The 26,644-nt window shown below is 41.9% G+C and overlaps 1 protein-coding gene across 1 annotated transcript; it reads right to left on the bottom strand.

Annotated features, from left to right (window-relative positions):
- Positions 1–812: 812 nt before the first annotated feature.
- On the bottom strand, positions 813–12,679 carry LOC139207044 (endothelin receptor type B-like). Its single transcript, XM_070836675.1, has 8 exons — positions 12,510–12,679; positions 7,883–8,452; positions 5,819–5,931; positions 5,530–5,734; positions 3,579–3,728; positions 3,346–3,479; positions 3,140–3,248; positions 813–3,021 (listed from the first exon to the last, which is right to left on the bottom strand). Exons 2-8 carry the CDS (start codon positions 8,279–8,281, stop codon positions 2,881–2,883), a joined length of 1,251 nt encoding a protein of 416 aa, XP_070692776.1. The 5' UTR covers positions 8,282–8,452; positions 12,510–12,679; the 3' UTR covers positions 813–2,880.
- Between the last annotated feature and the right edge of the window lie 13,965 nt (positions 12,680–26,644).

The following is a 26,644-nucleotide window of genomic DNA, read 5'->3' as shown; positions in this document are numbered from 1 at the left end:
ATATCTGTAACATGAACTGAATGTAAAAACTCTTTTCTGAGAGTTAATCAACAGTAATCTCTGTAAAAACCTGCTTCTTGGAACTGGTCTCTGGCGCCAGTGTCGGGGTGTCCAAAGCAATAATTTCAGCCCAGGAAATGCCTTGTAAAAAGTCATTTGTAACACATTTGACACACTTTCTTTTGATGCTCTTCCTCTGAAATCAGATGTAAAACGAATGCAACAACAAAACAAAAGGCATGAAAACCCGTGACACACTGTAATTAACCTTTGACAGGCTGTTAATAACAGAGGTGAATGTTTATGCTCACTCCTGTCAAGAGTGCACCAGTCCCTCAAAACAAAGCTGTTCTCTGATTGTAAAGGGGCAGGTAAGGAACTTTTGCGCATTAACAAAGCATAAATGTGGTCTTAATGTTCAGGGAAATGAGATGACAAGAGTGACACAGGGCACATTACATGAAAGATGTACAGGAAAAGTCAACAAGCCCTAAAAACAGCGAAAATGACAGATCCTCTCCATGCACACTACTTAAAGGAGCTCTGTGGAGTTCACTACTAAAGGCACATGACATCTTGATGCATTCCCATGTAAAACCACTGGTAAGAACATGGATTGCATCACCTGCGTGCACATTGAGTCAATATAAAGAAAACAGGGACCCACTAATGGAAAAACAGCTTAAAGAGGTCGAAAACTCCACAGGGAATGTTTAATGTATGCCAATATACATTGTGCAACATGTAAAATATGCACATAAATACATGCGTAATATTTCATAGTTCAATAAATAAGTCAAATACAACGCAAATGCTATAAAATAATATTTATTACTACATACTCTCAGCAAATAGGTACAGTATAAATGCAAGTTAAAACACCAGGGCCAGTATTCACATTACATTTTATCTTCAACCTCACATTACTTCTAAATGTCCCTCTGTGAAGACAGTCACAAAGCTGCTCCGACCTTCCAGTACACAGCCGCTTTTAGGTGTAGCTAAAAGCACGGCAACGATGCCATAAATAGATACGAGATAGAGTCACATACTTGCGTGATCAGCTGACTTGATTGCAAACTCTACTACAGTGGCAAAGGAAATCGTTTGTATATATTATATTACATAAATCAAGTCCACTTTAAAATGCTTCAAAAGTGACACCAGTTAAAATGTTTCCTTCCTGTGCATCTGTCACTAGTATATGCTCTCATTTCTGCCAGTGTTAAAAACTTTGGAACTTAGCTCACAGTGAAATGCAACATTTGCACGTTTTCCCGAATGATAGTAATACTAAGAGCTCACAATCTGTGTGTTCTCTCTGATAGTTAGGCTTGGAGACTTATTGTCAGGCACAAGCTACGGCCTGTAGCCAGAAATTGTGTAAACTGTTTTTCTTGACACGCTGGCATCACAAGATTTATAGTATATGACAAAGTTACAAAGTTACCATAAAATATTGGGAACACATTTCTATTACGGTGTTGCACCACAAGTCCTTCCAGGATCCAGCATCTCTCTTTCACAAATGTTAAAAAACATTAAATCTGAATTTTACCTGGATTACTGTATATTTAATGGAAACCACTAATACATCTAAATATTTTCTATGATTACTGCAAAGTTAAAGAAATATAATCTCCCCTACAACCATTAACTTCTCAGAAACATCCAGCTGGACAGCATTTCTGTTTCCTTCCTAACGCTTCTAAAGGGATCAATTTCAGAAAATGTATTCCTTGAGCAGCTCTTACAAGTAATTTTCCGAGTAATTTCCAGCCACAGGAACATGCAACATGACGACTCACTGAACGAGGGGAAGTACTTGGAAATAATAAATGGATACCTCATGTTGGACGATCCAACAAGCTTCACTGTTTTGTGATATTTTCTTAGAAAAATAAAAGCTATTGTACAATGTAAGAGACAGGTTAAGGCTTTATACACAGTGGAAACGGACACTGCTTACAACAGCATAAACACTGCAAAAATATAGTACTAATAACAACCTCGTTTGTGTAGCATGATGGGAATCATCTGGTATATGTCAGCGTTCTTGGACTACAGCTGCCCTCCACATGACTTAAAGCAGCAGAAGATGTCCGACGTTCGACTCTCCACATGACTGTAAGACACACAGTGGGGCCCATTCTACTCCGGTATGATGTCACCGGGGCACATGGGCGTCGAGGAGTTCAGTGACAACGTGCAGTTGATTGGCAGATAATCGGCTTGTGTTCGTATGCAAAGGCACACTCGTGTGTGTGTGTGTGTGTGTGTGTATATATATATATATATATAAAAAGACTCGCACTTCCAAGGCTTTCTGGAAAATAACTCAGGGCCACAGTTTCCCTCTATCTTTCCCCGTGAGGTATTAAAGCTTCAAAAGGCAGTGCTTATCAGTGTTATTCATACATGAAGCACTAAGGTTAGCTAGAATATAATCATAGGTCTGCAGACTGCATGTAGATAATCTTGTACATTTACATGTGGCTTTACTAAACGTTCTTTGTAGATGTGTTTACCGTGACGGTCCACTGAGAGACTTCCTCTGCACAAGCCTCAGAGTCGGAGTATGAACAGATTTACGTAGCTTTGGTTTCGTCATAGTTTTTGCAGTTATTCTGCAGCCTGAACAGGTACGATCCTGTTATTTCATTCTTTCAGTCTGCTGTGAGTCCCGTAGAAGTGACTTCTACCTCCCTCCATGTTTCCCTCCTCACTCAGACCTGGCTGTCGGTCCGTTGGAGCTGACAGCACTGTTTCTCCTTGATGGGAGCTGATGGGAACATGGGTTTGGCAGAAGGTGTGTGTGGTTAGTGTGTGTTTATGTGTGTGTGCGTGTGTGTGTAGGTGTGTGTGCATGTGTGTGTGTGTTTATGAAGAGCTTGTGTATTTCTGACTGGAGCGGGAGCTGGAGCGGTCAAGTCCGTTCCCGTGACAAGAGCCCTTCCAGCGTCCTCCTGAACCCCGTTCATCCAGGGGAGATGTTCTGTAGCACCAGCAGCACAGGCAAGACTGCAGGACACACACACACACACACACACACACACACACACACACACAGTTATTTGCTTTTCGCTGACCATATTTTGTAATAACACCATATTTTCAGTGTCAGTGAGAGCCCTCTTACCTGGAAGCAATTTTTAAACCTCTGGCTGACAAAGTAGAGGGCGATCGGGTTAATGCAGGAGTTTAGGGAGGCCATGTTGATGCCGATGTAATCCATCACTAACAGGAAGCTGGCAGGGAAAAGGGCAAAGTTTACAGAAGAGACTCGAGGAAGTCACTGAGCAGAGAACAATGGGTTCTCATGAAGTTTGCGATATTTGTTCCTACCTGAGCAGTTCACAGCGGTTGGGGTCATTTTGGTCGTAGATTGTTTTCTTCAGAATGCGGCTGAGATGAAGGGGCAGCCAGCAGAGAGCAAAAATCAACACGAGGCAGAACACCGTCTTCGCCACTTCCCTCCGCTGCACACACAAAGACAAATATTGATGCTACTGCGAGCCTCTGTCTTTCCAAGTCTTGCGGTTACAGCAGTTGAGCACAGCGGTCATTGGCTTGTATACCTGTTTCATGTGGTCGTTGAGTGCGATGCGCATGCCTTTTTTGCGACTGAGCATCTCACAGGACATCAGTGTGTAGAAGATTCCCGTGCAGGCCAGTGGGAAGCAGAAATAGAAGCCAAACAGCCACCAGTCTTTCACATCCTGGTAGAACTGGAACAAGAAAAAGGCCAAGTCAAACGCAACCAGTCAAAACGTACATAGCATGTTTTCTAGAGATTTTTTAACTGAACCACAGGACTTGTTACAGACAAAAACAGCCTTCAGTTTCAATCTAGTGACTCCTCTATTTGTATCATAATGTAGACAGTGAAATATATAGCATCATCAATCTTATTTTAATGTGACACATTTTATTTGTATCTACTGCTGATACATGCCAGAATGAAAAAGAAAAAAACCCCAAAAAACAGATAAAAGGAAAAAAATCACATCACACTTCCTGTCCTGTTCAAAATCAATATGGTTTCAGTTAAGGCGTGTGTTTTGTGACAGGTGGCTCTGGACTGAATATAAAAAAAGATGTTAGCGCACTTCCAGACCTGGAAATGTGTTGTAAATATGTTAAATTAGAATCAGACTTGTTTTGGTGCTTTTATGGTTCTTCTTTTTTTTTTGCCTGAGCGGAAAATTGAGGTTTGGGTGAATTAAGGACATTTCCTCAGTTTGCTTGTGTCAAAATTCCAGCTCTTTGACAAGCTCTACAAGCTCAGACTGAATTATGTCTTTGTGCTAATGACATCAAGCTTCACTGAAAATGACATGAAAACTTCTACAATGTCCTGCAATTCCTTTAGCCTGCTCTGGTTCAAATAAACTTGACGTTTTCACATTTTGGAAATTGCAATTTCTGTCTTGCTGTGCAGCTGCATGAACATATTATGACATTCAGATGATTTGCATGTAGCATATGTATTGTTTTAAATGTTTTGGAATTACAAATTGTTTGCTGGCAGAGCTTGAAAAAGAAATACTGATTAAAGAAACAAACTAAGTGTATTGTTGCCCTTCAGGCACTGTGCTTTGGGATTCTGTTGAGATTTATACTTCAAAGTCACATCAGGTGCAAGTTGAACAAAATCCATTTTTTTCCCTGACTTGGCCTTAATCAGATCTAAATCAGTGTGACCATATGCTTGTAGGAAAACAGTGTTCTCTATTGAACATTGGGAGGTGATGCATTACTAAAATCTATGCCAAGTTTAAGTTATTCAGAACATATTTCTGTGAAAGGAAGATGGAAGTATCCAGCCTTTACGTTGTTGGTTGTTGTACTCTCACATATTCCCATGTGAATCACGTTTTCATGCTTAACTTAAGTTGTCATTTTCAGATCAACAATTTCTTTTCTTCCACTGAGCCCGGCTGATGTGGCTGATGTCATTCTTTTATCCACACAAGCAGCGTAGTAATAACAATGTGAGTGAGTCCACCACTTTGGTCCCAACTGAAAACATCGTAACAACTAACAACTGAACTGAAAATCTATGTAGACATTCGTGGTTACCAGAGGATGTAGGACAGGACACTGACTTTTCCTCTGCAGCCATCATCAGGCCAAAATTGTAAAAACATTTGGTAAATGAAAATACCTGCAAAATGAATGGCATTCCCATTAGCCTCTGCTGTACTTTGTGTTTGACCATAAAATGGTACCTCAAAGCAATGCTGTGCCTTACTAAGCAATAATTGCATACATGTAATTAACAGGTAGCTGTGAAATGCAGCAGTAGTTCATTTAGTACAATATTACATAAAAAATTAAAGTGCTTGTACTTTACCTGAGTTCTTCTGTTGTATCCTAGCTTACACTTCTACATTTCAGAGGCAAATGTTACTTTTTTCCCACCATTTTACCCTCTACATTTGTTTGACAGACAAAATTACTTTTACTCAACACTATAATTACTGCTTTCATCACTGCTAACAGATTACACATCCAACCAATGCCCACCTTCATGAAGCTGGTGGTCTGTTCTGGATGCAGCAGACACACGCGCAGCTTGTTGCCTCTGTATGGCATCTCCAGCATGTCGAACGCCAGCGCCTCTGGGACTGCGAGCATCACAGCAACCATCCAGATCAGAGTCACCTCCACTGCTTTCCACAGAGGGATCCCCATCCCCTTCACTCTGCTCCATGACGTCACCGCATGGTAGCTACACAAACACACGCAGATATATGCATTAGCTGCTGTCAGCATTAATGTTTGCCTTGTGTTAGCAGAGTAGAAGTCTACTTACCGGTCAATACTGAGGGCGCACAGGCTGAGGACGGTGATTCCCACTGAGGCCTTCTGGATGAATGGCATCAGCTTACAGACGTACACGCCAAACGGCCAGTCCTCGGCTATTAGCTGCAGCAAAAATAATGGAGGCAAATGGACAGGAAAGACATCTGTAATTAGAGAGACAATTAAGGAGTGTTCCCTGTGTAAATGCATGGACAAACCTCTTTGGGGTTCATGCAGAGGCTCTGCCCTCCTCAAGTTTTCCATTATTACTGCAGCAGCTGGAGCCACAATCAACAAGACTTCGTTCCCCTCACTGCTGAAAGTCTTCCCCCAGAGGTTATAAAATCTGCTCTGAATCCCGACAGTGTCTTCAACATCAAATCAGTCTTCACATTTGGTTATTGTCATGTGCTTTGTACTTGTCAGCCCCATAAATCTACACAAGTTGATAGAAATCCTAGGTTGTATGGCCATTGGATTTTTAAAACCACATCTTTTATCAATTCAGCAGATTCTGTTTCTCATTAAATTTAACATTCATTTAAAATACATTTACTGTGTAACAGTAAGAGTTTGGGTTATCTAATAAACCTGAAATATAGGCAAAGAAAATGTGGCTCAGAGTGACAATTATTCTGATTTGCCTTGATAAATTCAGCATTCCAGCTAAATCCAATCATGGACTCAGGACTCTGGACTGCTGAAGCTGCAGCACCTCCTAAAATCAGGCGTAACACAGACCATCAGTTCTGCTCTTTTACTGGGATTTGTATAATGCGCTAGAATTTAGTCCATATAAGTTTAGTCTATAAACACGTTGAGGTCCTCTGGGAGTTTAAAGTCAAAGTAACCAAAGATGTCAGGGCTCTGCCCCCCCCCCCCATCATACAGACCCAGAGAGTTTAATCCAGCCAGCTGCAGCTAGAGGAATATGAAGGAAACTTAAATTACTGCCGTTATACAGTGCCATATGTGTCTATAGAGGCCAGTGCAGACGACAGGATGTTTGATTTGGTTATAGCTATAGAAGCCAGGGCTTGCCCTAAAATTTTGAGGTTTAGCAGAGTATTAATTTAATGATGTTGAAACGTACTGTGCTACCCTGAAGAGAGAGGGATAACATGTCCGTGTCCACATCCTGTCTGACTAGTAGCTGTAGCTGCTACCACATACACTATGTTGGTATTTACAGTATATTTGCTTCCTGCTTGTGGAACACATTCTTTTGTCAACTACTGTTAATAACTAATGGCCACAAAAATTAATGCCAAAATGAATACTGTGCAGCAGTTAGTATGATGTCATAAAACGGACTGAGTTTCTGTCAGCACCCCCCCAACTGTGACTGGTCTCCAGCTTCCCTGAATTTGAATTGAATTGAATCCACTCAGATTTGGAAAGCAAAACACATTTTTGTTTCACATTTTGCTTTGGTTATGGAACATCTGACTGGCACACAGTAACAGTATGAGTTGCACATTTGGCAGTGGCTGCATTTACACCCAAGCCCACAGGATGTTTCCCCTCACACACACACAAGGCCAATGAGGAAAACAACGACATAATTTTTTTCCTCCCAACACTTAAGCTGTCACTAAGTTTTTAGCTCGCATCTCCATTCACCCATTTTTTTTAGTTTGAACTGTTCCTTATAATATGGGCGGAAAGGAGTTTTCAGGAGTTTATACTGAAAAAGGTAACAGAAAGAAACACGCAAAAGACACTGAAGATAGATTGGAGCAATAAACCAAAAATATATAAACCAAAGTGTGGTGTGAGGAAAATGCTATAGATTAGAGTTGTACTAAATAAGAGACAGACCCAGTGATGGGTAATAAATTCAAAGCTATGCCCGAATTGTTGAATCAAGATCTTATGTGCAAAAGCTGCCTCTAATCATTTTGTATAGAGCAAACAGAGTAATCCATTTGATCTTATGGCTTGACATGTGCAGCTACGAGACGATCCAAACGTCATCACTTCTAAAACGTGCAGTGTCTTTGATCAACAGTCACATTCAGCAAACACTGGAAACAATTACGGATGGAGAGACTCAAAAGATAGATGTAGTCACCTTATACACATTGATGGGGATGGCGATGATGATATAAAGCAGGTCCCCAAGTGCCAGGCTGCCAATCAGGACATTGGGTCCATTCCTCATACACTTGTTCTTATATATGATCCTGAGCAGCGTTGAGTTGCCGATGATCCCCACCACAAAGATCAGGCAGGACACAATGGTATTCACATATTTGAAGGCGTGCTTGATCTCCGTGGGCTTTATGCACATGGGGGGAAAGGAGCCCCGCGGCCGGCCAGGCTGTAGGGGAGGGAGCGGGATGGAGGCGTTGTTCTTGGAGGGCTCTGAAGCTTCTCTCTGAGGCTCTGAGATGCCCTGGGAGTCGCGGATGAACCGGGAGGCTCCGACCTCGGCGACCATCAGGAGGCACAGCAGAGTGATGGCCCTCATGTTTGCACGAGCTTCGCACTCACACAGCAAGTCGTTTGCTCGCTCAAAGGCACACAGCAGTCTGCAAACACACAATTAAAGGCTCTCACACACACATTTTCGCACACTCACACACATCCCCACGCTGGCTCTTTCTCCGGGCCTGGAAGTCTGAGTCCAAGGTTGTTTCTCCTGCAGAGAAAATAGACAGACCACAATGTTACACACAAACACATAAACAGAGCACTAGATGGATTATAACAATACTCTTGGCTTTTCGTCTAACACCACCATTGTGCTTTTGAGTGAAATGTCTTGACACACGCTGGATGGATTGCCATGAAATTTGGTGCTGGCATTATGTCATTCATGCCCCCCTGCAGATGAATTATAACTTTGTTTCTTTGCTGATCCTTCAACTTATCATTTACGGCCATCATCGAATCAAAATTTCAATTTGTCCAATAATGTGGTTCATGACCAAATACTTTCCCACACATTCCCAGCAACCTCAGCTGCAGTTTGAGTTTAGTGATACTATTGGTAAATGTAACGATGCTGACACACTAAACTTAGATGTAACAGCATTTAGCTCACAAGTAGGCTACAGGCTCTTTGTGTTACTGAACTGATGTTACCAGGGTAATGAACTCAGGAGCAGGGAGCTCAGCTTACTTTAGCCTGATCTCGTCAGGCAGCTACATGATAAATGTTCAAACAGATCAAGCGTCACTCATTTGATTTGGATATTTTTAAAAATTCATTAAACAGAATAAACAGCACTTGTACTCAGTGTTTGTAATTAAATCTCTAAAACTTAAAACTCTGGCAAGATTTTTGTGTCATGGAAAAGAACATAAAATCAAACCAAGGACAGAGGGAGAAACAAACAGAAAGAGAGATGTGCAATGAAACATAAAACAGCCAAATGGAATAGTGATAACAGAGTTTATAGTTTAGAGGAGGAGCAGCGCTTCTGTGTGTCCAGTGTGTGTGTGTGTGTGTGTGTGTGTGTGTGTGTGTGTCTGTGTGTGTGTGTGTGTGTGACAGAGATACTTTCTGTCTCTCATTGAGGACCCTAGCTTGGCTTTGAGCCTCTCGAGAATCATGTGTACCCCCCCGGACGCCTTGGGGCATCTCTTGAGATAAATGAGCTTATTGACGGTCGCAGCAATATCTGCAGAAACACATTATCAGGGTATGCACGCGCACACACACACACGTGCACACACACACACACACAAACACACAATCTCTCCGTCTCTAGGCGCAGATGTGCAAACCTCTTGACTCCAATATTTCAAAAGGAAAAGGTCTGTTGACAACTGCTTAGTTTACTTTTTAATGCTTTTTGATCACATCTAAGAATGTGCTTAACCCTCCGCACCATTCAAACACACACTCTCTCTCACACACACACACACACACACACACACACACACACACACACACACTCTGTCTGGAACACAACTGGCATTCATAGCTGCATTTGGCTCAAAAACACAGAGGCTTGTTCTGTTCACACACACAAAGGCAAAATCACATGGATGAACTCATATCACAAGAAATCAGTTTGGCCACTGTCCATCCGCTCTGTCATCTGAATTATGCCTTTGTGTTGTGTGGTACCTCGTTAGGCCATGTTAGAGTATGATTGTCTGACCCAATTGGAAGGCTGAATTTTAATTGGGCTAATCCTCTTAATCTAATAAATTTTACTTTAGAAACCATCTCTGACCTTTAGCTTTGTTGGCTTCACATCTTAGAAAGGAGGAGGTGGAGAGTTGGCAAGCAGCAGAGTAAAAGTGTGTGTGTGTGTGTTGGGTGGGGGGGGGTACTCGAAGGTGGTCAGAAAATTTGCGTTTGTGTGTTGGGAGGAGAGAGCGGGAAGGGAAGCACGAGAAGTGAGAAAAATGTATTAAGATGTGCGGAGAAAAACACAGAAATGCAGGAAGAGCGTGTCAGTAACAGAAGTTAGGTTTGAGATGGTTGACAGTTTGAGTTACAGCAAGCAAAGAGCACAAAAGCACAGGAAATGCCAAGCTAGACTAGAGGAAAGAGTGAGAGCTGAGGTGAACGCCTGAGAGGACACGAGTCATGAGAGTGACCTGAATGCAGGGAGAGAGGCAGTAAAGCACCGAGATGACAGGGAGATGTGGGGAGAGCACATGATTTGCTCTGTGAAACTGGTTCTGTTTCATTTGGACTAATTGAGAAATAAATGCCAAGTATTTCATCGGTATTATGAATCAACTAAACACTGAAGAACAAATGAGAAACTAAATGTGACTTTGATCCTGAGCTTGTGAAACAGAGGTTTGATAATGAAGTTTAATAACCAGGCAAAAACATTCAACATTTTGCAAGACTATTGAACCGCACAGATTCTCTGTAGCAAATAATCCCAGTACCAAAACATAATAAAACATAATATTCTCATGTGATTAGTTGCAGTGATCAAAGACGCACTCAGATTTTTCCTTAAGTAAAAGTGACAATACCACATTGTTAAAATAATCGAGTAAAAGTCCACCATTGAATGCCCTACTTGAGTAAAAGCACTATTATAAGCAACATTAACTTAAGGCATCAAAAGTAAAAGTACTCATTCTGCAGCAAAATGTGCCATGACTGATTTATTATGTATGAAATCATTAAAGTATTCAAACTGCTGTGTGTAAGGTGAAGCTTGTTTTATCTACTTTATCTACAGTTCCCCAGTCTGGTGGTTCCCCTTCCAAAGGGTTGTTGCTTTTTGTTTTTTTTTACTTTTCTGTGATCTTTACTTTTTTTTGTGAAATATTGGATAATTTGACCTCTTCAGGACCCACTAATTTCCCCTTTAAACTTCTCACATGGTTTCATTTAAACAGTAATTTAACCATGTGAGAAGTTTAGAAGGAAAAAGTCTCTTTAGTGAAGCTGATAATAACTCAGACACATCTGAAACAAGACAATGGGCCCAAACTACACACTTGTACGTAAGAGGTCACAAGACAAAAAAATAAAATAAAATGAAGAAGCACTGGTCTACCCTGTAACAATATAGTGCATTTTATACGCTTATCATATGTAATAAAAACCACAATATTTCTCTCTGATATGTAGAATTACAAAGAAGCAGTATAAAATGAAAATACTCAAGTAGTGCTTAAGTAGAGTAAATGTACGTAATTACAATCCACCACTATTTAGTTCTATGTAGAACTTAACAAAGACACAACTCAGATATTTTGGTAAAACTATGATCCAGGACACAACTGCACAAACAGCTAAGCAACAAATCCACTATGTCAAGCTCACGATGTAATGTGGTGAAAGTGTAGGCTGCAAGTTTCTGGTGTTGTATTGACATTGTGAGGTGTTCCTGTTCCCGTTCCTGTTGTTCCCCCCATGTCCAGTCTGTAATAACAGGAACACCTTATGGCCATAACAGGAACGCTGCATGTGAGTAAAAATGCAAACACCAATGCACATGCCATCACGCTCTTGTTTTTTTGTGTTGAAGGTTGAGAACTCCAGATTAATAACACCAGCTGAGTTTCAACTTCACTGCAACTAAATACACAGTTAAACTTTATGGTCTCGTTTTAGAGTCTTTGTCAAGGTGTTAGGATTGTTTCTCTGCCAGTTCCCTGGATTGCTGTGGCCTCCTCGGTGAGAAGATCCTATAAATTCTCTCTCTGTGAAAAAGAGAGTTTGTTTGATTTCTTTTGATTTTAATATGTTACTGCGACGGCAGGCTGCAATGTACACCCTGAGGCCGACACATGAGCTGCAGGTCGTGCAGACTGTGTGACTGGTGTGGACAGAGGAGCACTGATGGACTGAGATGATCAGAGCAAGCCCAGTATTTTCATCTGCATCCCCATGAACACGATAATGTCATGTAGGAGAGCATCTCTGTGGCCATACACTCCAACACATCAACTTTAAATAGGTTATAAAACAGGCAGCAAGTTAAAAACCAAAGACCGAATGCAGTTACTGAGAAAAGGGTCCAGTTAACAAAGAAAAGAAAAACAAAATCACCAACCCAGTACTTTCTATAGATCTATAGATCTATAGATAGATAGATAGATAGATGGATAGAACTTAAAAATAAAGAGGCACAGTTAATCTAAGTCATGTGGTTGTGGCTATTTCTGCGCAAAGTGCACAGAGTCAAACAGCTCCTTAACCACTTACACTTAAATTCAGCTTTTAATGAATTGAATCACAGTCCATGACGCCGTCGCTCCAAACTCACCGGACCGGACGGTGCTGTGCTGCGGGCAGCGTGGCCAAAGTTTTCTGATCAATATTCCAGCAGAGTTCCGCTAATTGGCCTGATGCTCTCTGAGTGATCTGTGGGCTCCAGCAGTGGAAGTTCACGGTGCGTCCACTGTGTGTCCCGCCGTCCGTCCCGCTCCTGTCTCCTCCGCTTCAGCTGCGCTCTGACTCTCCGAGTCACTGTGCGGGCTTTTATAGCCACGGGACGCGACAGCCAATCACGTTACAGACCCGAGCATCCTTCCCTCTCTTCCTCCAGGACTCAGCTAACAAGCCTTTTTTTAAAAATATATATATCTATATATAAATATACTTTTTAAATATGTGCAATTTTTAATCAGTTCTGCAATTAGGGTTTTCCAGCTCTTTAACAGCAACAATCAAATACTTGTTAGTCGATGTGTGGCTCCACAGCGGAGGTGCAAGAGGAGTCGCTGTGTGAGCTCCAGTAGCGCGCTGCTGTCATGGGAATGGTTGAGCCTCCAGGGTTTTCCCCTGCAGGATCTTACTTCAAAGCACAAGATACTCACACTGCCTGACTTCTGCTTGTTGTTTGCTCTTGTGAGATTTTCTTGAAGTTTCATCGGAAGTTTCTTTTGAAAGTATTGTACTCTTCAACACTCTACCTCTTTATATTAGTTCATTCGCTGGAAAAGGTTGTACTTGTAAAACATGTTATTATGACTGATAGATTACTGATCCAACAGGACAGAACAACTGAGCATAGAAAAGGAGTCACCTGCAACAATGAATCACTTGCTTCAGGTATTTTTTTTTAAAAAAAGGGGGCTTTCTTCACAAATAGCAGTTTCCACACAGAAAGGCTTTACTTTCTACTTTGTTAAGGAACAGGGTGAACACAAGACTTGAGTGCATCTCTGATGATGACTGAGCCTTAAATTTGTAGGTGTGAACGGCCTGCTTATCATTATTATCATCAGTGTTGTGCAGATGTTGAATTTCCTGCTAAGTTCAAAGTATTCAAGAGTTGCAGCAAACCCACTGTCACACAGCGTGACACACAGCTTGCATGTGTGTGAGCACATTGTTCTGTCACTTTGAGATTTCACCCAACAATGTGGATGTAAACCGACACACTGCAGAGGCCAACATTTCCGAAATCAGTTGAAATACAAAATGCGAAGCAACAATGCCAAACAACTGACTACATTTTGTGTCTCAGTGGGTGTGACGCGCTTGTACATGCACACCCACTTGAACATGCAATCGCATATGTGTAAACAAAGACATCAAACACGGCAATCACCATCACCACTGCCAGTAAACCAGTGGGCGCGCACACACACACACACACACACACACACACACACACACACCCCAAACAAAGGGTCTTTCTGTAGAGTCTATTTAATGACATCCATCCCCTGCTCTATTTTGGGAGAGGCGTCTATTCCTGGTGCATCATTAGTGTCATTAGCACAGTCTCATATTATTAAACCATTAACAGACATTATCACCATTATACACATGTCTCTACAACTCTCTCTCTGAGTGTGTGTGTGTGTGTGTGTGTGTGTGTGTGGAGGACATGCTGTTGTCCCCGTTGCTCTGTCTACGTGGCCTTGGCAGAGGGACATGGTTGGACAGTTACAATGAACCTCATCCTGATCTGTAAACATTCCTCATCCTCTGTCGCAGGAAACAAGCTCACTTTGAAGCACTTTCCAGATTGCGCTGCAGTTTCTGACAGTGTCTGAAGCTGTAGTACACTCTTTTTTTTAAACCCAAAATGTGACGAGGACTAGCAGAAACAAAGGCTTTCAGAGGTAGACAAACTGCGAGAGATTGTCCCACTTCATGTTTTTGAACTGAGCTAATCGCTGAAAAACAAGGCAGGGCTCCATCCCCAGGCTGATGTCCAGAGGAGGGAACCTGACAGACATTTATAGGGTGCTTCCCTCTGCACCACATGGCTCCTGGGGCAGACAGATGTCGTCCTCGAGCTTGTGAAAAGTCTCTGTTTCTAACATCTCCCCTCCCCCCTTCCCCACAGCCCACTTTTGGAACTTTTCTATAACTCAGTGACTTACACACTGGAGTGGAAATTCGTGGAAACCACACAACCATACCATAAGTCATTCCTGGTTGTAATGTGATAAATCGAGATTTCAGCGTACTGTGCCCTCCCATCTAACAAGACACTGTTTCCTCTTTCTTTATCATCTATTTGCATCAGCTCAACCTCTTGAACTTTTGAGTGTCTTTAAATCAGAAAACTGTGTCGTAGTAGGTCCCACAATAACACTAAATTGAAATATTTAATATTTTGATGTCCAATGTCCACTTTTTTTTGTGTCATTTGCATAATTTTAAATAAATATCTGTGAGTTTGAGTCACACAACATTAGTTTTCAGCAGCTGACTCGCCATTGGATGCCTTGGAGTTTAAGACAAAGATTTAATAATACCTTTTTAAATAAATGTGGTAAAGGGTTTTGTACATCAGTCACATCACAGTAACCTGGCACCACCTTAAGCCAGAAGTCTGTCTTTGTGTCTTTTGGAATAATATATGGCCACTATCACGTGAAAACCTCGCTACACCACTGCTGCTGAGCTTCATGTTTTCCCTTCATATAAAGGATTACATGGTCATCCAGCCGTTGACAAAAGTCTCTCATTTCTTAAGAGGCTTAAAAAAAACCTGTATAACCCACTGGAGAAGGTCAACAGTTAAAAACAAGACTGTTTGAATCTTAAAAAGAAAATGAATCTGTGTGTGTGAATTAATCTCTGTAAAACAATTCTAAAGTCCTTTAAAAGAAAGATGGATTATGGGGAGAAGATTCAAGGAGTCATTGGCCGGCAGAGGCTCAGCATGTCTGCTGATGAAGGCCAATGATTCCTACTAAATAAGGCACTCAAGGGTGAAAATCAAGCTTTGACATAAATCAGTTGAGGCTGAGCAGCACGAGCTGTTAAGGTTTCCTGCTGCCTCTGAGAACAGTTGTGTGGAAATGTTTCTGTTGGCTTACATGGCAATGGCTTACATCTACAAACACTAACTCTCACTGCAACCCGGATCTGCAATATGAATTTTTAAAAATGGCTTTATGATGCTTTGGCAGATGGGTGAGGTGGTACCTGCAGTGTAATTATTTGAAAAGAAAGAAGAAGCATGTTATGTTTGGTCAAGTCCAGCGGTGGAGGAAGTATCCAGATCCTTTACTACAGTAAAAGCACAAATCTGACACTAAAAATACTCACAAGTAAAAGTACTGCAGTGAAAATTTTACTGGAGTAAAAGTATGTAAGTGTGATCAGAAAATTGTACTTAAAATACTGAAAGTAAAAACACTGACTGTTGCAGTTTTATATGTTATATAATTACATTATTATAACTTATGCATTAATGTAATAGAAGGCGTTTACTGCTCAGTTATAACCAGCCCTATGTAGTACATAAGCACAACTAATAATTATTTTCATTATGCATTAATCTGCTGATGATTTTCTCCCTAATCATTTGTTTGATTTGATTGATTTATTGATTGACTTGATTTGATTATAAAAATTTTGAATTTGTGAGAAATGCTATCACAATTACTTAGAGCTCAAACTGACGACTTCACAATGCTTGTTTTGTCCAACCAATAGACTAAAACTCCAAATAGTTCAAAGTAAATTTAGATTATTTGAATAAAGGGAAAAGCAACACATCTTCAGATTTGTGAAAGTGAACCCATGAAATGTTTTTGCATTCAAAAAATTACTTAAAGGGAAATTTTGTCATGTTTTATGTGGATGTGCAATCAATGTTGATTGTAAATGCAGTTAACCGTAACAATAGATACCTCAGTTGTGCTTTATGGACCAGGAAAGCTGTGTTCTCCTGCTTCCAGAGCCGTGTTGGCAGTGCCTACATGTACCAGGATGCATTGCTCACAGGCTCTCTTGAGGTTGATGTTGGCAGAAGCATCCAACAAAAGCTGCCCTTGCTGAAATAGAAGACACTATGAACCCCACACCCCACACTGTGAGTGTGCTCCCAGTTTTCAGGCCCCATCAAGTAAGTAATACAAGAGCACGCACACACACACACACACACACACACACACACACACACACACACACACACACACTTACACACTGGCACAGAGGATAATCAGATCCCTTACTTGTCAGTCATTGAATTTCACAACTAAAGGCCGAACAAGAAATAGCAAAAACATAGAAAAAAGAAATTTCTCTTTGTCCTGTGATTCCCCAAACCAACACTATGCACACACACACACACACACACAGTGTTGCAAGCCTGCAGCTGTCTGAATGTTTCCGTCCTTGCTTCTGATGTTCCATCGGACCAAAGCAAAGTGGTTCTGTGTGCCAAGCACGGCTGCTCAGGCATATCAGTGCCTTGTAATGTAGTTCACACAGGGGTCTTAAACTCACCTTCACACATTTGAGCTCTGAAATGTCATAAAATTGTGTTCAGCAACCCAAAATGAACCCATTCAACCCTACATCTTATTGAAAGGGCAGCATCAACCTTACTCCTCATTCACAGCTCATTCCACCACCACGACACCAGCCTGGCCAAGCGGGGCCTCGTCGGAAGAATGCGGTGCTGTGCCTGAGTTGCTGTCATCAATTCTCACCAGCAATGAGGAAATCACGCACTGCCAGCTTCCTGCACCAGCTGGTATGTGCTCTTTTCACAGCAGTGGGTCTTCTTCTGAGGATTTTCCTTAATGCTCTGCTCTGAGGTAGAGTGTAACCTCTCAGTAGATTGATTTCATACCACATGGCTGTGAAGATGATGATCTCTTATCCTTGCTCTTTCTCACCACTGTGGAATTCTGTGCTGCCTTTATCAACATCTAGAAGTGGACATACACTAGCTGCTAGAGGCCTCCTTGTCTTGCAGCTCACATCAGCAGTGAGGCAGAGCAGCTTGTGGTTGAGCAGTGAGGAAGTATTAAAAGTTCTTTTGTCTGCACCAATCATGTCGAAGTAGAGGGAGACTTGCTTATTGTAGACAATGCTTGTAGACAGTCCACCGGACGGCTTAGTGACCTATTTAATGCCACAGCTGAATGCGGGTCCCTGCTGAAGTACATCCAGGAGTGGCAGTGCAGCTGTGTCCCAACTTCATGTCAGAATGCTGTGGCTGAACCATATGCTCTAAATTTGCTGTCCATCTCCCAAATTTACCGGAGTTATGAAGCCACTTCTGCAGAGATGTTATTTCTTTAGTTTCTCTTAAGGATGTGAACAAAGGTCTGTATTGTGATTTTTTTTTCTCTTTAGCTGTTTTTAGAAATTTGCATTCATTCAAATGAATGACTGTTGGACTCGCTGTAGAACAACGCCAGTCATCCCGTCCACAGCACACCGTCAGCTCAGAGAAACAGCTGCAGCGCATCATCTCAGTCTTTTGTTGCCAGGAAATCCATCTCTTTTTTTATGGCATGAACTAAATAATTTTTCACATTAATTAATCTTTGTCTACACAGGTAAGTAGATTCAGCTCCTGATACAGAATTTATGATCAGTTGAAGAAAAGGTTTGGCTGGACTCTGCCAGACTTTCGGTATCTCTGAGGAGGATATCCACTCGTGCTTTGGCCTGGCGAAACTGAAGAGGAATCAGTGGGATGAAGTTGAATATGTCAAGTATGGACTCCACAGGAGCACTGTCACATCAGGGCGCTGGACATGAATGCAGTAATGTTAATGCTGCAGAACTTTAAGTGAGAAACAAGCAGCTTGACCTCGGAAGTATCAACAAGCAGGCCAAAGTTCAACCATCACTGATGTTAAAATCAGACAGAGAGCTGGATTGTCAGCCCATTTGTCAGGACAGACTAAATTCCAGTTCACCAGAACATTCAGGCCAAGTCAAGCCATGTTCAGTACGTGCTCCTTTCTTCTCCTCTGACAGATCTCCTCTTTGCTGGAGCGATTCAGACATGGTATGCTGCCAATTATCCATGGTCCAACAACACTATGGTGCACATGAACTCACCTGCTTCTGGCACTGCTCTTACCTGGAAGCGATGGCCCACGAAGATGACATGATGGGCATGGTGCCCTGTGAACATCAGGCTCTCAAGGATTAAATCCTGAGAGAGACATGATGGTACGTGCAGGACTGTCAGATTCTCTGGCGTACACCGTTCGTGGTGCGTGTGCCAGGCAGTTCTGTTTTGAAAAGTTGTGCAAGGAAAGGGGAGTCGCTCAATGATCTATGTGCTCCCTTTTCTACTAAAGAAGGATCTGCCTCATTCAACCATCAAACTATATTCATGAGTTATCTTTTATCGAATAAAGGGATAGATTGTCTGCTCTTAAATTAGACCTGAGTGTGATCTGCGCTTTGGCTGAGTCTCTGAGTGTTTGGAGCTGATTAGACCTGGAGAAGGGAGCAGATTCCTAATTATGTGGTGTCATGCACAAGAGTTCACACTTCTGGTTGTGCTGGCTATGGTGCTGACCATGTTCTGGAAGCATCCACAGGCCAAACTTGAAGTAAAACTTCCTCCACAGTGCATGTCAATTGGCATTCCAGCACTGATAGGTGCCAAAGGTCATGGCATTTATTTTGTGCATTTCTGAGTTGCTGGAGTCATGCACATCAACAGTACTTTACATGAATTAGGCTTGTGTCTTGCAGCGTTGTTGACTTCCCTTCTTGATTGGTGGAGATTGCTGTCTCCCCCAGAGCTAAACATCTTATCACTATATTGTTTCAGTGGTGCGGCCAGAGGCACATTGTTGGACTTTCTGATCAGCCGTGATAGAGACCTCCCCTGTCATCACAGAACAACAGTTACATCAATCATTCAAGTCCTAAAGCTTTACACAAAATATATAGACAGATAGATCTATCACTGTACTGTTAGATTAGCTGAGTTTTGGATCTAAGATAAAGCTGAAAAAATGGAGGATGAGTTGTGACAAAGATTATCATAATTCTGCATAAGAAAACACGATTAATGCTCAAATGAGTTTTCCCCTCTTCCTCTCTGCTACTTGAGAGTTTAATACTATTGTACTTAGCAGCAGGCAGAAAAACAACGGTTGGTACAGCAGAGGAAGGCTTTGCACAGCGCTTAGGATGTGTAAGTACTGCTTAGGATGGTGCCAAAAAGGGATCGTGCAATTTAGCTTTTGATGTGCGCATGTAAACAACCAAATTCTGTGATTAATGTGGGTTGAGAATTATTTAGATCACTCCGTCCTGGGGGACTTTCCAACTAAATGACCTAAACAGTTTGTAATGAATATGTTGCATTTTACTGATGAATGAAGGGAAGCTGGTGCCAAATCCAGAAACGTTTAGAATAATTGAATAATGCTGGAAATTATGCGAGTGTTTCCATTTTGTTGGCTACATGGTATTACAGTTGAGGAGTGGGAAAGACCCAAGGGGCAGTGGTGGAAAGTTAGTTTCTCAAGTGCTGTACAGGCAATTTTGAGTATTTCCATTTTATGCTCCTTTTACTTCTACTCTAACACTCCATCAATCCATCCATCCATTTTCTATACCGCTTATCCGTCAGGGTCGCGGGGGGAGCTGGAGCCTATCCCAGCTGGCTTCGGGCGAGAGGCGGGGTACACCCTGGACTGGTTGCCAGTCAATCGCAGGGCCACATACAGACAGACAACCACTCACTCTCACACTCACACCTACGGGCAATTTAGAGTTACCAATTGTTTCTGCGTGGAGTTTGCATGTTCTCCCCATGCTATCGTGGGTTCTCTCCGGGTACTCCGGCTTCCTCCCACAATCCGAAGACATGCACATTAGGTTAATTGGTAACTCTAAATTGCCCGTAGGTGTGAGTGTGAGAGTATAGGCTCCAGCTCCCCCCGCGACCGTGACGGATAAGCGGTATAGAAAATGGATGGATGGATGGATAGATGGATAGATAAATGATACTGGAAGAAACTAATAACTGGAAGAAGGAATTACATAATTAAAGAAGAATTATGTTTCAAATTAAGATTTTTTTACATAAAAAAAAAAAAAAGACACTGATAAGATCTGAATACTTCCTATTTTGAAAGATGGTGCTCCAACAAAGAAATTCCAATTTGACATTCCTACTCCCTTTCTCTGCTCTCTCCACACTTGTCTGAGGTAATTTAAGAAAATCCTTTCAGGTTTGATGGATGCCGTGGGGGGGCTGGCGCAGTGCTGACTGGTGCAGGGAGAAAGTGACCTCACATTGTGTGGAGAGTTTCTTTTCTGAAGGGTTGTTTGGCAGGCTTTCCCCTGTAGCAGATAACCCCCAGGGCACTTATAATTCCATCATATGAACACCAAATGTGCACACACACACACACACACACGGCACACACACACGCTCTGCCCGTTTCTGCCCTGAGAACAGGAACAGTGACTCCCGCCTGACCAACAAATTGGAAGACCTTCTGCACACATATCGTCAGCAATGGGTCTCTGAAGGGCAAGGGGTGGAAAACAGACTACCGGCTACATGCTACAGACTATTGCAATGCCTCCTCCTGTGGATATCATTATCTGACCGTTAATCCCTTAATTCTTTGGCGTTTTAACTAAAAGTCAAAGGTCAATGGGTGCTGACAAAGGGGAGGTAAGAATCTGAAAAGACAAGTCTGAAATAGACAGAGAATAAAAGAGAGACTGAGGGACGAAAATGGACGAGCGGGAACAAAGCAGAAAAACAGAGACACGGCTAAGTCATCCAGCACTCCTGTGAGCAGACTGTGTGCTGGCCTCGGTGAAGGTGCTGTAAGCATTTTGTCTGTTATTGTCTGCTGTGTTCCCTCGACGGAAGACTTCATGCTGATCCACAGCTGACAAAACGTCCTCATGTGTTCTTCATATTACCATTTTGCTTCCACCCAGCAACCTGTGCCGTGAGTTCACTGGTTTGAATGTGTTATATATTGCATCTTGTCCTCCACTCATTTTGGCCCATGTTCAGCCTGCTGTCTGAAATAATAACGGATGGAGGCTGAGCATGCTGAGTATGCTGCATGGGCCAGTTGGACCTTTTCTCTCCACCCATCTTTTGCTGTGCTCAGGTTTTTGATGTGTTCTGGAGAATGAAACAATCTGGAAAAGTATTCTTTATGATCAAACCCTGCTGAGGCAGGATATTTTAAAATTCCTGAAATTAGTTTTTCAACTTGACCTACATCCCAAAGGCTGACACTGATATTAGCAACAATATCTGTATTTTTTTAGATGAGATCAATGTCACTGAAAAGGAAATTCCAGCATTTTTCAACCATTGACTTGCCACAGTAGGATAAGCACAGGTGTAAATCATCAAATCAATGATGTCTGAGTTCCATTTAGCTGCTATAGATTCAGGGTGCTGGCAGTGTGCATGCTGACTGACTGTCGTGGCTTACTGGGACACATCCAAAATTAATGTTGTCAATAATACCAGTTCTTTTCCTACTGTGACAAGCCAAAATGTCATGTTACAATGCTAACTTTGCACTCTCCCCCCTTGTTGCAGAGGCTCCCTAAACACAGCACATATCGAGGCAAGCAGCATGAACATCCTGACAGTTTTCAAACAAACTAGAGAAAGTCTGGTTCTGCCGTAGCCTGTAGGTTTGTGTCTTGTCCTGCGCCTCCTCAGGACCGTTTGGACTCTGAGTCTGGCCTTTTAAATGACTTATAAAACCGTTGCTGCTTTGCCCAACAAGCGCTGTTCTCTACAAGATAATCTCTACAGTGGAGGTGGAGAGTGCAAAGTTAAGCTACTTCTGCATTCAGGGCTTACAATGTACCGACAGTGGCTTTGTGCTTAGGCTCCAAAGTTACTTTGTGCTTGAGCTGTACCCTCTGAAAAATTCACCAACATGTTGAGGCTGCAGCAGCAGAGGAGGGGCTCATTCACTATTTGAATGGACAAAAAGTGGGAGCAAATTTCACAACCCAAGACATTTTTACTGTTCCAATTAAATAAAAAAAAAAAGCGAAATTTGGTAGAAAACCAAGCTGGACTCGATTATGTGAATGAGAACACGAGCCGCGTTGAAAAATACTGGAATTTCCTTTTGAATGAGTTTGTCTGTGCCTGCGTGTGTGAAATACTTTTTGTTCTTTTCTTTTCTTTTTTGACTCATGTGTGTCCCCTCCTCAGCAAGGTCAGAACATGGGTCAGGCCATCAAACAGAGCACAAGGATCTCGTGTAGGACAGATGAGTTGCTCAAGGACATTTTCACCAGATGCTTGCCAAAAAAATATGTGTTGAAGTCCTGTCCTCCTGCTGAAAGGTCATCCTGGTGAGTGTAAATGTGTGTGTGTGTGGCCACCCCAGGGGAATGTTAAGTATTTGTCCACCCAAGAGTTGTTTGTCTGCTGTGGCCTCCGCAGTGTATCTGTAGTGTGTTTGTGTATGCATGCAAATCTCCGGGTCGTTTATGCAACTGAGGGGCTCACCGTCCAACTCATGTGTCTCATTACAGGCTGGCAGACGGAGTAATTGGGGACACAAAGCTGCCAGTTGTGTTTTTGGTTAGATAAGTATACGTCGTGACTGATTCCTTTGTACAACAAATGAGGAGCTTCGAAGAAGGAAAGGAGAGAGGGAAGATGAGAAGATGGCCTATACGTCTACACACATCTGAGTCTCATTTAAACTCTGTTTTTCATAATCATTTCACATTTACCCAAAGGCTTTACGACAATTTGTTTTGAGATGCTGACATGACAGCAAGAAATCCACACATCACTAAAACAGACTTTGACCACCAAGGGTTCAGGCGCCAAGCTTGTGAAAAGTCTACGATTGAAGTGTTGTGCATTTAAATGTGCTGTATGTGTAGGTATGTTGGTCTCACAGCAACCAGATTTAGCCCAACGAGGCCAATAGAAAAGAAAATGTCTGTCTATCCGTTACGAAATCTCTGGCTCTCTCTCTGGCTGCCAGTACAACATCCCATCAGAATTTATGTTTGTGCTTCTCAACACGGATGCTGTGGTGGGATTTTGGCTGTCCTGACAAACACATCTGGACATCTGCTTTACATTTTTCATTCCTCAAATCCACTGACTGAATGCCTCTGAAAACAGCATGTGCCATCATCACCATCATCGGAGACGGAGGAGGAGCAGGAGAAGGAGAAGCCATGATGAAAAAATTAAAGCTGGGGGTTCCTTTGCCATTTTTCAAATTCCTACTTCCTACACACGGCGCTTTTAAACTTATCTAAATGTTTTTCTGTGGTCCTCAGATGCCAAAAAGTAATTGTTTTGTGACATTATTTTCACTTCTTAATGTCTCAGGTGTAAGAGATAATCTTCCGCTTTGCTATCCAGCGCTGAATTCCTTCATGAGCTTTGCAGCGGGAGCACCAAGCAGAACAAACTTCAGTCTCTGCTGGATGACTTTTCTGAAACAACAGGAGTAAGATGTCACCAAACCTTCAGACTCAGTGTCTCCACTCTTTGACAAATACTCCATTTCAGCGAATCTAATACTTTCTCATGTTGTATGACCCTGAATCTGAACTCTACAAAACCCGGCAGCTGGGATGGGTTTGCCTAAATTGAATTGTTGAGGGAAAATAGAGCTTAATCATAAAAAAAAAAGAAATATTAGGAAACATCAGAAGTGAGAGTGAGGTTCAAAGCCACAGCAGGCATTTTTATGGTGCATTACTGATAACGAGCTCTTTAACGACCATATTAATGGATATTAAGGCGGGAACTGTCTCAGCTAACTAAACGTTAAACGCTGTTTATACAGAATTCAACACATAAGAGGTCAGCAGAAACGACCGACCGGGTACGACCATATTGTCAGTGCTGACTCTCAGTGTTGACTAGATTGATAGTGGCAGTGGGATGAGAGGTGATGATGTCAGTTAATCAGAGGAAATGAGTGTGTATCAATGGCCTTTATTGATGAGGATTCGGGGTCAGTGAGGGGCCATGCCAACATCATTTGGGCCCTCCGCAGTCAACCGAAATCTGGAGGGGAAGCTTCCTGTACACTCAGAGGGGATAACAAGAGGCCCATTGTGTGTGTGTGTGTGTGTGTGTGTGTGGCTGTGTGTGTTTGTGTGTGTGTGCCTTCGTGATGGTCGAGGACAACCCTGATGAGGAGACTGTGACCAGGTGTCATGTGATGTGGAAGCGAACACAATGGCCACTTGAAGGAGAAAGTAAACAACATTAATCCCTGCTGGTATCGTCTTCTGCGTTCAGCCCGCCGCAGTGACCCCTCATCCACACACGCAATCACACATCCCTTGGAGCCTTCTACGGCCTCGTAATTACGCACTTCTCCAGGCCTGCAGTGTTTGCGTTCCATTTAAATCCCACAGAGCGCGTAGGACTCCACCCTGCCACTCCAGATAACAGGATAACAGAATATTTAAATCTTGATGACTTACCCAGGGTTCAATAACCCTTACATGTATGCTATTGTTTCCCTTTAAATCATCTGTATACATTTCCCATTTTCTGTAACCGCTTAACCTCACACCTCATTGAAGCTTCACGATGTTTACACAGTGAAATACTCACACATTTGGTATGTGTGGCAACTTCCGGACCTCCTCCAGAATTGAAAATAAAGGCCTGTGGGTTTGAACAATGTTTGGTTAGACATAAGATTTTTTTGTTTTTATCTTTTTATTACATTCCAGTTACAGAGCTAGACATCCGATTTTCTGAAAAAGAACATAAGCGACCTTTGAAAAACCCAGAAGCTTGTTTAACAACACTTCCAGCTGTTCTGAAAGTAAAGCGTCGAACACGCCTCTAACCATCTGGGTGAAAAATCTGTTGCATGACAAAAAACGCAGTTTTTTTCCTGTCCTCAGTTGAGGCTGTATGTTCTACTAGTCAGTAATGATGCATGTCCATGCTCTTTTTGCAAAACACAAAGTATAAAATGTTATTTTGTGTGAAAATATCAAATATTGGAACGACACATCAGCGTCTTTGGTGGCAAAATTTCTGGTTTTAGCTCCTTTTTGTATGACTTGAATGGTGGATGTGTTTGTGTGCCACCTTTGTTTGAATCAGGAAAAAGAAGTGCAATGTGGGAAACAGGTTTAAAATCTTTACTGTGCAGTGGACAGATTTGTTTTTTTTGCTCCCAGATGGTTAGAAGAGTGTTTGAGGCTTCTGGAAAGACCTTCAGAACAGAGGTAGCTGTTGGTAAATGACCTTTTCAAAGATTGCTGTGTAATTATCTTTCGGAAAATCAGATGTTTAGTCTTGTGACTGTAAAGTAATGGTGATACATGAGAAGCACAAACTGAGTCACACCAGCAGGACTGAACACATTGAAGTACAGCAAAGAATGGAGCACAATCAAGGAACAAAAGTCACTAAAACTATTCACCCTAGAAAAGTATATATTTTTAAGGAATATGGATTCACAGTGATTTTGTGTTTGTCACCTTGGTCCTGAAATTCACATTTCCTGTACTAATTTTTTCCACTTGGTTCGGTCTGCTCTTACAGTTTTCAAATTTTTCTTTTGTCACATAAATGTGGAAATAGATGAATGATGAGCCTGTTTTTGTGTCTTTTTCTTTATCTGTCGTGACTCATTTTGCTGTGATGCCAACATGAAAAGGGCTTAACAAACTCCACAAGTCAAACAAACGGAAAATACTCGTATTTTATTTCAAATGCCATAAATCTTACCCGCAGTAAACACAGTAAAAATGGTAATTTAATGCAATTTAGCTCACGCCAGCATCTGTGGGCAAAACAATTATGTTGTATTTATTGTTGATGTTTTTAGTTTGAACGCATCGTATATTTAAGTCATAAGTGTATGAATGATATTATTCTATATGTCTGCTGAATGATTTGACCTATTCAATAAGGAATGAATGAAGAACATAAGTTGCCTGACAGTTAACAATGTGGCTACCATGATAGCTTTAGTTGACTACGGTGGCCAACATGGGCGAATATCACATTTCCATTAGGAGATACGTGCTGCAGATTCAGACACGACGCCAATTCAAGGACACAGACAAAAATCCAAAACCAATAAAATACAACAACGGAATCACACTGCAAATGAAAAAAACATGCATTATATTTCTGACTCCTCTGATTACCTTTTATTTCATTTTAATGGCTGTGGGGCTTAATAGTGGAGCTCTACTATG

This window comes from Pempheris klunzingeri, chromosome 9, assembly GCF_042242105.1.
Source record: "Pempheris klunzingeri isolate RE-2024b chromosome 9, fPemKlu1.hap1, whole genome shotgun sequence".
Classification (NCBI taxonomy): domain Eukaryota; kingdom Metazoa; phylum Chordata; class Actinopteri; order Acropomatiformes; family Pempheridae; genus Pempheris; species Pempheris klunzingeri.
The sequence above is the reverse complement of the archived record's forward strand: the minus strand, read 5'-3'. Positions and strand labels throughout refer to the sequence as shown.

Coding starts and splice junctions, on each gene's coding strand:
- LOC139207044 (XM_070836675.1), bottom strand. CDS start 8,281: ATGAGGGCCATCACTCTGCTGTGCCTCCTGATGGTCGCCGAGGTCGGA. Junction 5,932..7,882: donor TCCCCATCAATGTGTATAAG/GTGACTACATCT, acceptor TTTTTGCTGCAG/CTAATAGCCGAGGACTGGCC. Junction 3,480..3,578: donor TCAACGACCACATGAAACAG/GTATACAAGCCA, acceptor TTGTGTGTGCAG/CGGAGGGAAGTGGCGAAGAC.